Source organism: Notolepis coatsorum (genome assembly GCF_963971535.1).
Source record: "Notolepis coatsorum genome assembly, chromosome: 2".
NCBI classification, from domain to species: Eukaryota; Metazoa; Chordata; class Actinopteri; order Aulopiformes; family Paralepididae; genus Notolepis; species Notolepis coatsorum.
In genome coordinates this window covers 110169042-110186665 of record NC_140166.1, presented here as the reverse complement: position 1 = coordinate 110186665, position 17624 = coordinate 110169042, and the positions used below count along the sequence as shown (strand labels likewise).

General features: G+C 43.2%; 1 protein-coding gene across 1 annotated transcript in view; it reads left to right on the top strand.

The window, feature by feature from the left end:
• adamtsl3 (ADAMTS-like 3) overlaps window positions 1–16563 on the top strand; it is a gene marked incomplete at its 5' end in the record, with an annotated part of 671346 nt that extends 654783 nt beyond the window's left edge. Inside the window, 5 exons of the mRNA XM_084308274.1 lie at window positions 5549–5732; window positions 10798–11002; window positions 12656–12759; window positions 14723–14937; window positions 16395–16563. Of these exons, the coding sequence (XP_084164400.1) occupies window positions 5549–5732; window positions 10798–11002; window positions 12656–12759; window positions 14723–14937; window positions 16395–16513 (827 nt within the window). The 3' untranslated portion in view covers window positions 16514–16563. The remainder of the gene's footprint in view (window positions 1–5548; window positions 5733–10797; window positions 11003–12655; window positions 12760–14722; window positions 14938–16394) is intronic.
• Window positions 16564–17624: the final 1061 nt, after the last annotated feature.

Sequence of the window (17624 nt, the reverse complement as noted above, 5' to 3'; positions counted from 1 at the left end):
GTGGTTCCGACACGGTTGCACAGAATATCAATAGAAAATAGAGGATATTAAAGGGAATTCCAGTATTTTAAAACCTGGACCATACCATGTTGGGTCTAAATGAATAATAGGGACAACAATGTTTGTAATTGGTCCAGTATTGAGGGAAATCGCTTCAGCCAGCAGCCACCAAACAGGCTGCAATGTAATCACACGGGGCAAACCGTTCACGTCAATGTATGTCCACTAAAAAAGCGTTTTATTTGCCACTGACAGGCGCATACTGTTATAATAATGTAAGTCTATAATAAATACTCAATCATTTATTTTTCCTACAGTCTCACTCAAACAGAAGTCTTGCTCTGAAATACTGTGAGGCATGAGTTGTTGCAGAAAGAGTACAGTGGAAACTTGATTGAGTTGGAGAGGAAGATTAATAATAATAATAATAATAATAATAACTTTATTTGTATAGCACTTTTCATACAGAGGTTGCAGTTCAAAGTGCTTCACAACAGTAAAAATACAGGCATGGGTGAGCATAGCAGGGTATGGTAAATCACAGTGTTTCACATTAGGATCTAGCATCCTAATAGGCTCTCTATTCAGTAATACAAATAATAAAGTAGTTTAAAATGATTAAGTTTAAAAATGATAAAATAGAACGGACATACAACAACAGTAAAAAATGTAAATACCAAGGTTACAGTAAAAAGTGTGAAAAATAGTTTAAAATGATTCAGTTTAAAAATAGTCATCAGTAAGAAGTAAAAAGTGTGATAACCGACACATGAATTTGATAGGCAGTGTAAAATAAGATACAATTAGCATAGAGATTAGGTTGTCTTGTTGGGAGTACAGAAAGAATTACGTTATCTAAAAAATTTAAATCCATGGTCCGTGTTTGCGCATATCCAAATTGTACCAAGGAAATGTCAAGCCACATTTCATACAGTTTTCATAGACTACCTTTGTTGGATAGGGACACGCTGAAAGTGTGGTTGGTTATGCTACTAATGGATGAAAACACTCGATTTGCAGACCATCAGGTCTGTTGCGATAATATTTACCCTGATGACTAGTGCAATTCCAAGAGAAGAATTCCTATACCAAAGCACCTTTTCCAAAAGAAAATGCTGTTCCAAGAGCAGAGAGACCTGCTGCAGACAGTGGAGGTAAGGTTATTGTGTTTACCTGGCACCAGTAGCCTACACACGAAAGCTTGGCAGGATAACGGCAAAAACAATCACTCAATAATCCAGTAGTATGTACAAAATATCAACTGAATCATGACTGATTATAAAATATCTATATAGATCTATTTCCCCTTTGCGACTTATTTTGTAAACATCAGAAAACATGCCCCCATCTGCAAATAGGGAATGAATAAATGAGAGACAGGAATAAGCGTAAACACAAAGGTCTACATGTATCTCTGTGGGGATCCTTCTTGTAAGACACTTTTTACAACAGTCTAAACCTGTTTCTGCACTAATCCTGCCAAGGTGGACATTGCATTTACAATGATATATTTTGATGAAAATCCTCCTAATAGTGACCTTAAACATGTACGGTATAACTTGCAATAATGCATTGACTGTTTTGGTCATTCATCGTATTTGACTGAAGCAACTCGCAAAGTCTTCGAAAACATAATGATTAGCAGGGGCTCGGTTTTTAAGCTGGCATGCAGCCACTGATATCATGTGAAGTTTGAGATTGGAAGGAATCCATTGATACCAAACATGTCTCCAAAGTCAAAATGCTCCAAAAGTCTCTAGAGCGCGAGTATAAGATGACCCCACTTGTTCTTGTGTAATTTGCGGTATCTTATATTTGGGACAACACGGTAATACGATATAATACACAATACAATATAATTTAATATAATAGTGTACAATACCCTTATTGTTCTGAGTGAAATTCAGCTTGCCATGCCAGAAGAGAATAAGAAGTCTTTATTTGTCATGCAGATGGATACACACATGGGCGACACACAGGAACACACACACATGCATCAGGTCACCGATGAAATGGCTCTCTGTGCTTGAGCCATCCCGTCGACCTTCCCCCAAGGGCAGCCAGGAGCAGACATGGGTTGAGGTATGGGGCAGTGCCTGGGGATCAATCCAAGTGCTCCTGTCCGTCTTCGTCAGGGATGTGACAGTGTTAACGATCTGTTTTTTTTTCTCATTGGGTTTATCTCTTTTGGGGGGGGACCCTTGCGAGCACTGGGAGAACGTGCAAACTCCACACAGAAAGTCCCGGGAGATAACCCACCTGGGTACCTGGCAACCCATGCCCTTCTTGCTGTGAGGCAACATTGTTAACCAAACAGGGTCGCACAGCAGTGAGCAACATATAAAACAATGTTCACCAGTTCAGAATCTTACCAGTTAAGATAGTTTGGATTTTTGGACATTAATGTCTCGCCCCGGTTCCAAGCAAACCGGGAACCTTTGGACAGAAAACAGTGTCACAAGACAACAAGATGTTAATCCACATCAGACCTGTTAAACCTGCCAAAGGTTTAACCATCCACAGCAGATAACTGCGTGCCGCAAGCATTTCCTAGGCTTCAGTGACGCCATTAGTCCCAGTGTGTGTGCAATACGTTTAGTATTCAGAGCTATAGACCTTTTCATAAACATTCTATTTTGGCCCAAGTTCATTTCCTGTGTTTCCTAATAGAGAAGGTGACAAAAAACACATGGGGGACCAAGCTGTTCCCAACAACAGCATTCTTATGAAAAGGTCTATAAACAGTGAGAAAGTGTTGTTGTTGTAGACCTAACTCTAAATACACACTGCTAGCACAGATAACACAGCCTGGGTTCAAAACACAAGGGCCCTCATTCATCAACGTGTCTTACGCACAGATTTGTGCTTACCCTGTGCCTACGATCATTTCTAAGCAAAGAGTGGGATTCATCAATTTCAACTTGAACTTGACTTAGTGCTTATGTGTACGCACAGCTCGGACCACACTTAGCTGACGCCCAGTGGTAGAATATATTATTACAACAAGGAAATGAGCTTCTGTGCATAATAACACTGGCATGTTCTGTATGAACCGTAGTTCATTATAGTTCATTGTAAAATAGCAACAGTAGTGTAATTATGGTCAAAACCCTATAAATAGCATTTGGAATAATAGATCTTTCTCTCAGAATGAATGCAGCATGGTTTATATAGCGTTATCGGAATATACGGGGTGTAGGCTACTGACTGACTGCGCTCCGCGTAGCTTGATTGATTGATTGATTGAAAAGTTTATTAACAGATTGCAGAATGGGTACAGTACAGTACAACTCAGTACATACAATTGTTAAGGGGATGCAGACCAGAGAAAGACTTTCGTCTTGTTTACATCAGGGTCCCCCATTTTCAATGCATCATAAATCATAAAGCTCAACTCGTTATTATTTTGCGCACAGACCGCAGAAACACGGGAACGTTTTGATTATATTTAAAAGGCTTTACGTTAAACGAAACAAGTGGAGTTTCGAAGCTGTAAGCAGAGTCATATGAACACCCACGATATAGTGTTCTTCCCCCTTTTTACTGCATAAGAAAGAATAGAAAACGCATTGCAATGACACCAGATAGTGGACAGACTATGTATATGATGGGATTCAAGTTCGCGTTTTTGTTGATCATAGGCATGCTGTATGATATCTTAATCAAACATTCTGGAACATTTGTCGTCACAGATCATGTCCTAATAGAACATAGGCTATGGCATGGTCCATCATGATATTGTGTGGACTGTTATTATTACTGTACCGGTACCACCCATTGTGACAACAGCCTTGTGAGTCCCGCACACAAACATGATAGAATTCAAGTTCATGTATTGAAAGGCAGGCTACATCATACATGCAGTGAGATTCATTGTTCTTGTATATGCTCTCGTATTATTGTTTATATAGGCTACCCAATACTGACATCAAAATAGATTGTAGTATGCCTCTAGAAATCATATGCAGCAGGTAGAAAATTGACGGGAGATCCATCGCGATTTGGAATAAAATTGAGGAGAACTTTAATCCCTGGGTATTAATCAAACAACACGGGAAAAGGCAGTCATATTCCAGCGCAGTCTTTATTAGTGTTTGCGCTGCCCAGGCAGCAATGGTTAATAGATATCATATCCGACATCACCGTTCTCATAACACGCTTCCCTCGGCTTAGTCCATTTTTCCACATTTCATGGGGGTATACCATTACCGTATATGGTTAATCGGGGCGGTTCTGGTATGCAAATACTTAAAACAGTGCACAAGCTCAAACGTAGGATCAAAGTCATATTCATCATGACAGGTGTGCGTAGAACCTGCGTACGCACGTGTGGTGAATCCCGATTTTCCTGTGCGTACACTGATTCTACATTCTGTGCTTACGTGTGGAAATAGAACATGTTCTACGCACACGTTGATGAATGAGGGCCAAGGACTTTATTGTGCCAAGCCAGACCCGTTTAATTTTAACAAGCCCCCGCCCCCTCTTTTCTCTCCTGCACATGATTGGCTAAAACACTGACACGTGACTCAACCGCTGTCCTTTCAAATGTGATTGGCTCGCACGCTGGGCTGTGGACGGGGCTGGTAGCCATCAATCATCCTCCAATTAGCTAAATGTATCACTTCACGTCCCCTCAAATGACCTGTCATGTGCTGTGCGGCTCGTAGCTTAAAGCAGATCACTGAAGACTAATGACCCTGTCCACTATGTTCTCTGTATGATGGCTGCCAGCCTCTGGTTTATGTTTTCTTTTTTTGAGGGAATAAATTGGGACATGGTCAGAGGATATAAAGCAAGAGACTGAAGATAGGGAAGGAGGATAGAGAGAGGTGGGGGCACGAGAGAGAAAGATAGTGTTTTGTAATGTGTGAGGCATAGAGAGAGAGAGAGAGAGAGAGAGAGAGAGAGAGAGAGAGAGAGAGAGAGAGAGAGAGAGAGAGAGAGAGAGAGAGAGAGAGAGAGAGAGAGAAGAGCAAGGAAGGGATGGAGGGAGGGAAAAAGATGTGGAATATTAGTCTGAGAGAATGAAATAATGGTAGAGATAGAAGGGTAGAGATAGAGCTCAATAGACTTGATAGAGATAGAGCTCAAGAGTTGAGAGAGAAGGATGGAGATAGAGAGCTCAAGAGTTCTAGTAGTTCTTGAGTTCTGCTGCCGTTAGTTCTCCAGCTGCTGGCAGCGGTCCCTGTCCACTGTTGTGGCGCCTGATGGCCATCCTGGAGTTGAGGAACAGATATGAGCCGCTGGCTGGAGATAGGTCTCATCATAGATCATCGGTCTAGGCCAAGCAAGTCACCTGTAATTGTTCTTGAGTGTTTTGAGTATTTATTTTTCTCTTCTATGTACAGTACTTTGTAAAAGTATGCCCCTCAATGTAATTTTGAGTCTAAATAAAGATTGATTGAATGAATGAACCTAAGTAAAGAATTAATTAATGTCTGACTGACTGGATGAATGAATGACTGAATGAACGACTGAATGAATGAATGAATGAACAACTGCCTGACTGACTGAATGAGAGACTGATGATGAATTATGCCTATAGATTTTGCGTGGCGTTTCGGAGAGTGGACGGCGTGCAGCGTGTCGTGCGGCGTCAGAGGGACACGTCTGCGGAGGATGAGGTGTGTCAGCATGGAGGGTAGAGAGGTCCCGCCCACAATGTGCCACCATCTGCCCCGCCCCATGTCCGCTCCCATGGCCTGCAACAGACAGGACTGCCCTCCAAGGTACATACAGTATGTTTACATGCACACGTATGCAAGTATACTGCTACTTGACACATGTACTGTCAAAATGTACTTATGAGTGATATTGAACTTCATCCGTTTTATCCTGTGACAGTTTCAGAGTTCAATCTTGCTCTGTTTTAGAAAAAAGGGTATAAAGAATTGCAATTACTACAAAATCACTGGCCTTTTTTTTCCCAGTTCCACTGTTTGCGTAGTTACTGCAGTTCACTTCTGCAGGCCAGTATACACATACAGAGAGACCCACACAGTCGTTCCCCAAAAGCCTCCAACATAGTCGAGCGTAAAAAAAATTAATTATTTGACACCAAATAGTGACTCTTATTTTCCATTTTCTTGCTAAGTAACTAGATTGACAATTGGAGGTGGGATTTAGACTTCAATTTCTATACCAAAGATATTTTCGCAACGCCACAAAATTGTCTTATTTACCCCCTAAATGGATGGACTGCATTTATATGGCGCTTTTATCCAAAGCACTTTACAACTTTTGCCTCACATTCACCCGTTCACTCACACATTCACACACTGACGGCAGAGGCAACCATGCAAGGTGGCAACCTGCTCATCGGGATAAGTTAGGGGTTAAGTCACGTGTCTTGCTCGAGGACAGGAAGAGCGGGAATCGAACTGGGAATGTTCCGATTACCAGACAACCGCTCTCTACATCCTGAGCCACTGTCACTCCGAGGGTGGTCCTGACCCCCAGGTTGAGACACTTAAAAGTGTTTATAATGTTCACACTTTATAATGGACTTTGCAGTACAGGGTAGCTTAAGTTTCACGTTCACGTCTAGAGTAGATTTAACTTCACGTGAAGGAGAGAAAAGAGAGAAAGGAGGCTCTAGAGGCGACAGTGACGTTTTGTTGCACAACGATGGCAGAGGATTCTTTCGGAATTAAACACTGCAGCAGCGAAAGCTCGATTAGAGAGGAGCTCAGAGGATCAGTCCGGACATCAGTCATCTGGTGTCATAATGCAGTTGTCTTAACGGATTTTAAATTACTATGTTAATGTAGGCTAGCACTGAAACGCATGGCAATGTATTTAGCGAGAAAGACTTATGAATAGAAAAAAAAGGTTATTTATTTATTTCTCATATAAAACAAATCGTGTGTGTTCCTCCATGTTTATAGTTTGAGAGGATGACTTAGGTTGTACAATATGTGTTGCTTCAGGCAATCCATTTATGCTGGACCTGTATAATAATATTGTGGCGATTCAACACAATATTATACAGGTCCAGCATAAATGGATTACTCAAAATGATACAGTAAAATATTAACTGCACTTTACACATTGCACACAAAGAGTCAGCTCTGTGTAACCTCTCCCGTCCCGACCACCACACACAACCTCAGAAGCCTTAGGCTACGCCGCTGAGTTATTGCCGTAGAGCCGGGAGGGTTTCCATACTTGTAAACTTCAGCTGATGTGAATAAAACAGTTTTACATGATTGTTTAGGCTTTTAGAACTGTCAGCTGTGATCAGCGTCAGTGGTTTAGAATGGGAGCACTGAGGGAATGGTAAAACAAGAGAGAGAGAGAGGAGAGTTCAAACCGCCTGGAACTGGCACGGATCGGATGAATGAATCATGTCTCTCCAGGCAGGTCTAGTTTAGCAGGAGTCGGAGTGGAATTTGAGTGACTGACAACCAACCTATTTATTATGCACAGGTTTTCAATGAGTTTCATGGGTGCCGGGAACTCGCTTAACCCATAAAAGACCTCATGAAACTTCAATTGAAGTAAAAACAGGGTAGTCTTGAAAATAAAAAATTATTATAAAAAACATTTCTTCCTAAACAAGACTTAACCTCTTTTTTTTAACCTTCACCTCGTTACGGCAAACACCAGACTGGCACATCCGGGTACTTTTTTCACGGTCGCACCTACTTTTGTGGGAAACACAGACACTGTTCCTATTGACCGTCATTGTATTTGGCCTGTATAAAAACATAAATCTTACATTGTTTGAAACGTGTATTTTGTTGGTGCATCGTGTGAAGTCAAGCAATAGCTTTCCAACATTGGCCACCATTGAGCGTTTATATCCCATCCTTGTTAAGTTTCACTTTCGGTTTTGGCGACATTGTAATGAGTCCAATCTCCTGTGAGAGTTGCTTCCCCCCAAAAGGGGTGTGGCACGACCAAAATGGATAGAGGCGTGGCATTCCAGATTCAGTGTGATTGGCCTATTGCCGGTCTGATGCATCAAGCCCTCACCAGTACATGATGTCCATCCATCCAGCTCTGATGCAGTCTGCTCTTCCTCAGTGGATCAACAGTGGAGCTGTGGAGCACACTGAGCCTATGCAGAAACCTCCTCCCTCTTTCTTCCCTTCATTATGTGATATACAGATTTGTACTGAAGAGAGATAGGCAGGCAGATAGACAGACAGACACACAGATAGACAGACAGATACACAGATAGACACACAGATACAGACAGACAGGTATGATACAGTAGGCAAAGAAACACACTAAACATTGTTCATACATAAACACACATGCATGCATGCATGCATTAGCACACACACAAACACACATACTTGATTGATTGAAAACTTTATTAACAGATTGCAGAATGGGTACAATACAGTACGGCTCAATACACAGAATTGTTAAGGGGATGCAGACCAGAGAAATACTTTCATCTTGTTAAATGACTAAATGTAAATGTACATCAGGGTCCCCCATTTTCAATTCATCATGACATTTATGACATACAGTACACGACATACAGATATACAGATATATATCATGACATTTATGACATACACGACTACACACATACAGTGCAGAACATAATGTGGGTTTTGTGTCCTGGTTCTATCTTGGCGGAAGGACACAGGGAGCATCTGCTGGATGTACTAACCATGGTGTATTCAGTAGAAACCAAGGTCTCCTCAGTCACCAAACTATTCCAGCTGATGGACGGACACTAAGACACCATTCAGCCCAACCATATAGATCACGGGTGACCGAGGCTTGTATCGCTGTAACAGATGGATTCCACTGACCCCTGAGGAACAACCAGTCACTGGGACTGAAGCTGTCTCAGTACATAGTCATAATCCCCAACACAAGTGCTATCCAATGCCATGAGTCCTTTCGGATTCAAGATTCAAGATTCAAGTTTTATTCATCACATACATACCAGGGCAATGTGGCATACAGTGAAATGTGGTTGGCCATGCCTGCTTCGATTGTGCAATAAAAACAATAGTAATAGTAATAATAATAAAACAAATAACTAGAATAGACATGGTAAATAGACATGTTAATAAATAGCTTAAAGGCACTGGATCCTATGTACATACCTATACAATGAGCAGTTTCCTTCTATGTCCCTATGCTATACTTGCTGTTACTAACTATACTATACAACAATCACAACAAGTTATTTTCTTAAAAGTGTCCTTTTCCTTCCTTTAAAGTGTCCTTTTCTTGTGTGTTTAATGTGATCTGTGGTGCGTTTGTGTGTGTGCGAGTGCAGAATGTTGTGTTGTGTGTGTATGTGTGTGTTCATGTGTGCTTGTGTGTGGAGCGATCAGAAGCCACTGCCGTAGGAATCCTCGTCTTTCTAAAGATATCCTACGAGTCTTAGGTCATCCTCCATTTCCGCTGTGCCCCCTGTGTATGTGGAAAATATAATGTACACATATAAAGACTTCATTGTGTGTGGTTTCCCTTGTGTCAGCCCCACCAAAATGTCTGCTTCACAGCTGCTCAAGACAGAGTCATGACACAAAAACCGGAGAGCTGGGTGGGGCCGTGGGGGCAGAATTCATGCAATGTGTTGGACGTGTGAAGTGTGGTAGTAGGGTCGTAGGTTGTGGTAGCATGGGGAAGTACAGGAGTGTTGTGTATGTAGATTAGATTAGACTAGATTAGATTAGATTAGATTAAAATGTATTGTGATCGGGGCGGTTAGGTGGCCGAGCGGAGATTGCGTTCGTCACCAACCCCGGAGCTCCAGCTTGGCTGGCCGTTTCACACTAATACAATTGGCTGTATTAGAGGGTGGGAGAAGCTGGCGGGGTGGGTCCGGGTCGTTGTAAACAGCGACTCCTACAGTTCGGTCGGGGCGCCTGCTAAGCGCGGATAGGACCTGAGGGGGATAGTGTGATCCTCCCACACGCTACGCCCTCTCAATGAGAATCCGCGCTGCCAGGTGAAAAGAAGCGGTGATTGGCTGGACGTGTGTCGGAGGAAGCACGTGGTAGCCTCCACTCTCCCAGATGATCTAACTGTGGGGGGTAAGTGCGCAGCGACCAGGAAGGGATTGGGAATTGGCATACGACTAACATTGGGATGGGAGAAAATCGGAGGAAAATGGAAAAAAAATAAAAATAATGTATTGTGATCATACAGTCAGTACAGTACAACGAAAATAAGTTTGGCATCCAACCAGAGTGCAAATGTAATAGTAAAGTAGTACAACTGAGTATTGAGTATAGTGCTAATGTATGTATGTTTAATTTTATATTATATTTTTATCATGTACGGTATGTACATTTAAATATTTTTTATATAATAATAAATAATAATAATCAAATAAATAAAAGTTGAAACATTTTAACTTGTAACACGACTCTTTCTGCCACTGAAGCCAACATTGTCAGTGTCAAAGTTTGACATCATCTGTCATCAAAGATGAATGATCTACTTCATGTTTACCATCTATCTACTGTAAATCGCCCGCAAACCCCCAACTCTCCCAATGATGATAAAGTCAATCGTGCTATAAATCCTCTGCATCCTACTTCTAATGGACAAACCCTAGCTTTTCCATCCTCACTGTACAGCATATCCTGCATAACTATCCGCTGAATGACTAGCAGACCATAATATTAGGTCAGGCCTCAAGCTAGTGCTAACTATCTCTCATGGAACAACAACTTTTCCTCCCAAATCTACCTGCATCTCACAAGCATTAGCTCCATTTAGGTGTCTTGACTCATACCTGCCTAAAAACCTATAACTATGTGAATTCACTCCCTCCTACTGTATGTGTTGTGGTTTCTTATCATCCTACAGCTGGGTGGTGTCCGTGTGGTCCAAGTGTTCTGTTACCTGCGGGAGCGGCTGGAAGCAGAGGCAGGTGGTGTGTCAGCAGCTGCAGGCAGGGGGAAACATAAGAACGCTAGCGCCATCTGCCTGCGGGAGGAACACACAGCCTGTGGACAGGCAGGAGTGCACCTTCAATAATTGTCCTCTCTGGGTGGCCAGTCCCTGGGGAAAGGTAGCTTGTTAAAGCACTTCAATAGAGTGGAACAGAATGTAATAGAACTGAGTAGGATAGAACATAATAAAGTAGAACTGAACAGAATAGAGAAGAATGTAACAGAATATAATATAATTGAACAGAATAGATCAGAATATAATAGATATTTATTGTCTGACTAGTCTGTACTTTTCATGTTGAATTACTTCCAGTATATATAAATTAAACTTTTTTTATACAGACCACGTCATATCGATATGTGTAAATATCGGTTGTCGGCCATAAAAGAAAATGTATTATCAGTTGTTGTATCGGTCAAAATGTTCATATTGGTGCATCCCTAGTTAGAGGAACACTGGGATATACTCGTACATCTATGTCAGGGCAGCTGGTAGGACCAGAGGACAGATGTACAACACAACAGTGTTGTAGTAGATGGATGCATTATGTCACTACTCTAAACAGAGGTCAGCTTTTCAAGACTTCATTGATTTTCTTCTGACTTGACAACCAGGCATTTGTTAAATACTACACTGGGCTTTGCATAGATTCCACGGGTCCTAATGTCATGACATGCACTCAAAAAAAAGGCAACATCAGTTCTCCTTAGAAGGTAGTTTGCTCAAGTAGATTGATTTTATTAAAGGGATAGTTCATATTTTTGCAACCCTAGCCCTACATGTACTATTGCTTACTCACCGATGATGGTGTTGATGGGTGTAGTCCTTTCTCAGCATGATCCATGCTGTTCCTCATGCTAGCTCCGGCTAGTTGGCCACAAACCAATGCAGAGTCAATGGGGTCAAGCTGCTGTCTGCACAATCTGTACAAAAGCTGACTGAGGGCGGCCGGGTAGTGCAGCGGACTAAGCGTCTGTCTACCACCACAGAGCCAGTGGGATCGAATCCGGCTGTGGTGCCTCCGGCTTGGCCGATCGCCCATACTGACACAATTGGCAGTGTTAGCGGGTCCTGGTCGTTGTAAACAGCGATTCCTACAGTTCGGTCGGGGCGCCTGCACAGCAAGGGAAGGATCTGGGAGAGGTAGTGTGACCTTCCACACGTTACACTCTCCCAGTGAGAGTCCGCGCTGCCAGGTGAAAAGAAGTGGTGGGCTGGCTACATATGTGTCGGAGGAAGCAGTCTCCGCCCTCCCAGACCGACGGTAGAGGGTAGAGTGCGGACCAGGAAGGGCGATTGGGAATTGGCATAACGACTAACATTGGGATGGGAGAAAAACGGAAAAAGAAGGGGGGAAAAGATTTAAAAAAATTCAAATAAAAAGCGGACTGAAATATCGTGTACTTTGTGTGCACTGTGGAGTAGATTTCAGTGAGTCGTGGTAAGCTTGTACGGATGGGAGCTAGTATGAGGAACAGCATGGATTGTGTTGAGGATTTTCTACCAACAGAGGTCTTGCGCGGAATGTTTGTATATGTAGTTCTATTTCTTCCAACATGGCTGCCTAAAACCACGGGTAACCACTTTTGAAAAAGAATGCCTAATTTAGAGCAGGTAAAACACTGGAAAAGTATATTGCTGTTTCACTGTGACTTGTTTACAAGATCCAGCTATAAAACACCAAACTGCAATTTTTGTGTGTGTGTGTGTGTGTGTGTGCGTGCGTGCGTGCGTGCGTGCGTGCGTGCGTGTGTGTGTGTGTGTATTGCAGTGCTCAGGTAGGTGTTCCGGCTCCATCAACACTGTGCAGAAGAGGTCCGTCATCTGTAGACATGCTAACGGCTCTTCACACCAAGACTGTGACCTCAGGAGCAGGTACTGTACACACACACACACACACACACACACACACACACACACACACACACACACACACACACATTTATTGTGAAGCAGTAGTAACCTAGTAGTAGTGGCTACTAAATTGTAAATGGTAAATGGCTGCATTTATATAGCACTTTTATCCAAAGCGCTTTACAATTTGTTCCTCACATTTTACCCATTCACTCACACATTCACACACCGATGGCAGAGGCAACCATGCAAGGTGCCAACCTGCACATCGTGAGCAATTAGGGGTTAAGTGGGAATCGAACTGGGAACCTCTGGATTACCAGACGACTGCTCTACCTCCTGAGCCACTGGCGCCCCAGCTAGTAGTTCTGTGCCATCACCACATCATTTAAAACAGTGCGTAGATGGAGACCTGTCGTGTCCACTGTGTTCAGAGACGGCAACTTACAGGTACATACATACAGTATATTATGTCAGGCTGTAAGACTAGTCTTTCTCAAGGCCGGTATACATACACGTTTTTGAAAAGCTTAGCGGAAGGAATTGAAAGTAGAAGAGTACAGGTGAATTCAGGATGTAATCGGATGGAGGGTGCAGCCATTCAATATGCTCAGGAGGAAAATAAAAGTAGAGGTAGGTTTTTAGGCAGGCCACCTAAATGAAGCTAATGATTGTGAGATGCCTGTAAGATTTGGGAGGAAAACCTGTTATTCCACGAGGCCTGACCTAGTAGTATGGTCTCGTAGTTTACTTTATAGAATTGACCGTGCCTTGGGAGGATTCAGTGGAGGAGGCTTATGAAAGGAAAAAGCTTAGATATGCAGATTTGGCAGCTGAAACTGAACAGCGAGAATGGAAAGCTAGGGTTTGTCTGGTGGAAGTAGGATGTACAGTAGAGGGTTTATAGCACGATTCACTTCATAATTATTGGGAGAGTTGGGGTTTCTGGGCGGATTTTGAGAAAAGCGGTAAATGAGTTGTCAGAAGAAGCATTGAAAGGGAGTCAGTGGATTTGGTTGAGGAGAAATAATGTTAACAAAGGATACGATTATTCCTTTTCTTCTCTGTTGTTGCCGTTTCATGTGTGATATTGTTTTTCAGGAATTGTTATATTGTTCTATTGTTCTAAACACCAGCAGAGGGAGGTGCTTACTTGATAACCCCGGTGACATGCTGGCTCTCGCTGCCTATCTATCTACATGTTGGGTTATGGTGGCCATTAGGGGCCATGTGGTAGGCTATGTAGCATCGGCATTATCAATATCTGGAGCTCACATTTGAACCATTTCCTCACACATGCACCCACATCCATTACTCTAAACCGGGTTCTTCATTGAGTGCTGCTCACATTTGAACCATTTCCTCACACATGCACCCACATCTTACTCTAAACCGGGTTCTTCATTGTGTGCTTATCCTCATCATTAGGGCACAAGTATCTTGTGTTTACATTTTTTTTTGATCTGCAGATCTGCAGTACAGGGAACTAACCCCAACCCTTAGGGAATTAATCCTAACCATCGGGGGAACTAACCCTAATCCCAGCCCTCAGGGAACTAACCCAAACCAAGCCCTCAGGGAACTACAGTAGCTCTAACCCTGACCCTCAGGGAACTAACCCTAACCCTAATCCCAGCCCTCAGGGAACTAACCCTAACCCTCAGGGAACTAGCTCTAACCCTAACCCTCAGGGAACTAGCTCTAACCCTCTGGGCATTAGGTTCTCTCTTAGTGCTGATCTCAGTGGTTCTCAACTTGGGGTCCACGGACCCCACAGCAGACAGCTTCAGTACTCTGGGGTCCCTCTCATCAAATGAGGGTCTTTGACGTGGAAAAGGTTGTGAGCCACGGTCTCATGTTATGTTACGTTAAGATGTGGGCTCAGCAAACCGTCCCTGGAGAAATACAGATATCGGTTTGTGGAAAGAAAGAGAGCGACATCTCAGCAGATCAAACCATCTGTGTTCCTCTCTCTCTTCCTCAGACCCCTGTCGGTGCGTAACTGTTCCTCTGAGCTGTGTGAGGTGCAGTGGCGCGCCGGTCCATGGCGTGCATGCTCTGTGGCCTGCGGCAGCGGCTTCCAGTCCCGGCGGGTGGACTGCGCCCAGCGGCGGAGCGGCAGGACCCTATCGGACCAGACCTGCTCCTGGATCAAACGCCCCACCACCTGGCAACACTGCAGCAGCAACACCTGCGGAAGTATGTCCCTGTGTGTGTGTCCCCTTGTTTTCCTACTGTTGTGGGGACCGAATGTCTCCACAAGTGATGATTCTTGTCTAGATTCTTCTTGCCGTTGCGGGGACATTGGCCCGTCACATATGGAGCTATTTTAGGGTGAAATGTTATGGTTTGGTTAAGGGTTAGGGATTAGCATGTAGTTGTTATGGTTAGGAATTAGCATGTAGTCCTTATGGTTAAGGGTTAGGGTTTAGCGTGTAGTCCTTATGGTTAATGGTTAGGGATTAGCGTGTAGTCATTATGGTTAACATACATTTTTCTTTAATGTTAAAAAGTATTTCTATAGTAATTGGTGCATGAAAAAACTAAACAAACAGGAATACTATAGTTTAACTTCAGTTCATTTTCACGTGTGCGTTCATACATGCTTGGTGTGTCTTCGTGTGTGCGTGCATGCATGTGCACATTTGGACAGACATGAGTCAAGTAAAAAATAAATAATGAAAAAGAAGAAACAAATGTGTCATAGATGCAAAGTGCATTTCCTCTGAGTCATCACTAGGGGCAGAGCGGCTAAACCATGAGTGAATTACCGGTGAGTGAGTTAGTGACATGTCAGGATGTCAGGAGGGAGGCAAGATGGCCTAGAGAGGTAAAGAGGCCGGCCAGTAACCGTAAAGGTCATCCTGGCATTAGCAAGGCACTGAACCCCAAAACCACTCCAGTGGTGCTGCACAGCAGGTGACCCTGCACTCTGACCTCTCTGATGAAATGCATGTGTGGGGCAACTGTGTGTGTGTGTAACTAGGAGGGATATGAGGACTGTGTGTGTGTGTAACTAGGAGGGATATGAGGACTGTGTGTATGTGTGCAACTACAGTAGAAGGGATATGCAAAAAGACACATTTCAATTGCCTTGTGTACATCGACAATAAAAGTAATCTTCTTAAATGTTCGATCATAGAGGTGCATGTAAAAATGAATCAAGTTGATGTGTGTCTGGAGTGACCTTGGCCCGGTAGTAAATCAGACCCGTCTCTGTTAAAGTCGTTACCACTACGTCATTAATACCCATATTATTGGTGCCTGAAAACTACTGCAGTAGGTTATAATACAACAGTTGAAGTCTGACATGTTTGATAGTGGAGAAAACAGCCAGAACACACGGTCCTAACAGGACGATTACTGGCAGCTTGCTGGTGGTATGATGTGTTTTTATAAGAACCCAGATATACATTCATATTGACAGTTATGCTCCTGAGTCTTTCTCCCCCCCCCCCCCCCCCCCCCCCCACACACACACACACGCACGCACACACGCACGCACATGCCAGCGGCACACACACAACGCACACGCACATGCACACGCACACACACATAAACCTTACCTTCCATACAGAATGGAGAGAGAATAAAAAAAAGCATTCCTAACCGTTCAGTGGAACATTTGACAGCTGTGTTCTGTTTCTGTCATGCAGGTGAATGCAAGGACACGACACAGTACTGTGGCGTGGTGAAGAGATTGAAGCTTTGTCCCGTGGAGACATACAAACAGAGGTGCTGCGAGTCCTGTTTGGAGGAGACGGACACCACCTAGTGGCCATGGGTTGACATGGCGGGACCTCGGAGCAGTGAAGACTGGACAGAAGCTGGATGGTTGGGAGTAGAGCTTGACTTGATCCTGGCCCCGACCTTAACCCCTCAAACCTGAACAGATTCCAAGAGGGTAAATAGCTTGTTGTGAGCCCAAACCCAGTAAAGCCAGAAATTCCTAATATTTTTCTACTGATAATTTTCTAATAACAGTGTTTTTTCAATATTTTTTAACCCAAGCCCAAACCAAACCTGAGCAATTAAGTGATCAATTTAGACTGACCCGACCCAGTTTGATCCAGTTAGGTCCCATCGGGTTCAGGCATAAATGTCAAGCTCTGGTCAGAAGTCTCAGCAGAAGTGTAGAAATCATCCCAGTACACCCAATAAACGCAATAGACGCAACAAACCCAATATACTGTACCAAATACACCCAATACACCATGCCCCAACTGGATAATGTAAACTGCACCCAGTAAACTGGACCCATTTCAGCTTGAAGACACTTAACAGATAACGGCACATCTGATTTGGACACACAATGTCACTAATCAGGCAACTAAATATTTTGTTCCACAGGGGCTGGTATTTTCCTAAAATCACCTGAAACCATTTTCCAGACAAAAGGATTGAGAAACTTCCAAAGTGGCTGGTAAAATAGGCAAATGCACCATTAGATAATATTCTAATTTACCAGCATACTGTTGGTGTTAATTTCCGACCTTGAACATGGACAGGTGTTCAAGAATATGAGTTGACCTTTGAACTGTTGAGGCGAAGAACCATAATGAGTCAGTTCTGGACGGCCGTGTATCTGCAGTTATAACGTTGGAGGATGAATGTGACACATCATCTGAAACCTCTATGGTATTACTAACTTCAGATCGTTCACTTTGAAAATGTTGTTCACCTGCAGGTTATACAGTATGGTCCTTAGTCTCAGGGGTTCATTTTAATGTACATTGGGATGTTCCTTGTCTCAACCGGGACCTATGTCCTCAGCTATGTCCCAACCTCAACATATGTCCCCAGCTGTGTCCCAACATGGACATATGTCCCCAGCTATGCCCCAACCGGTACCTATGTCCCCAGATATGCCCCCAGATATGGACCTA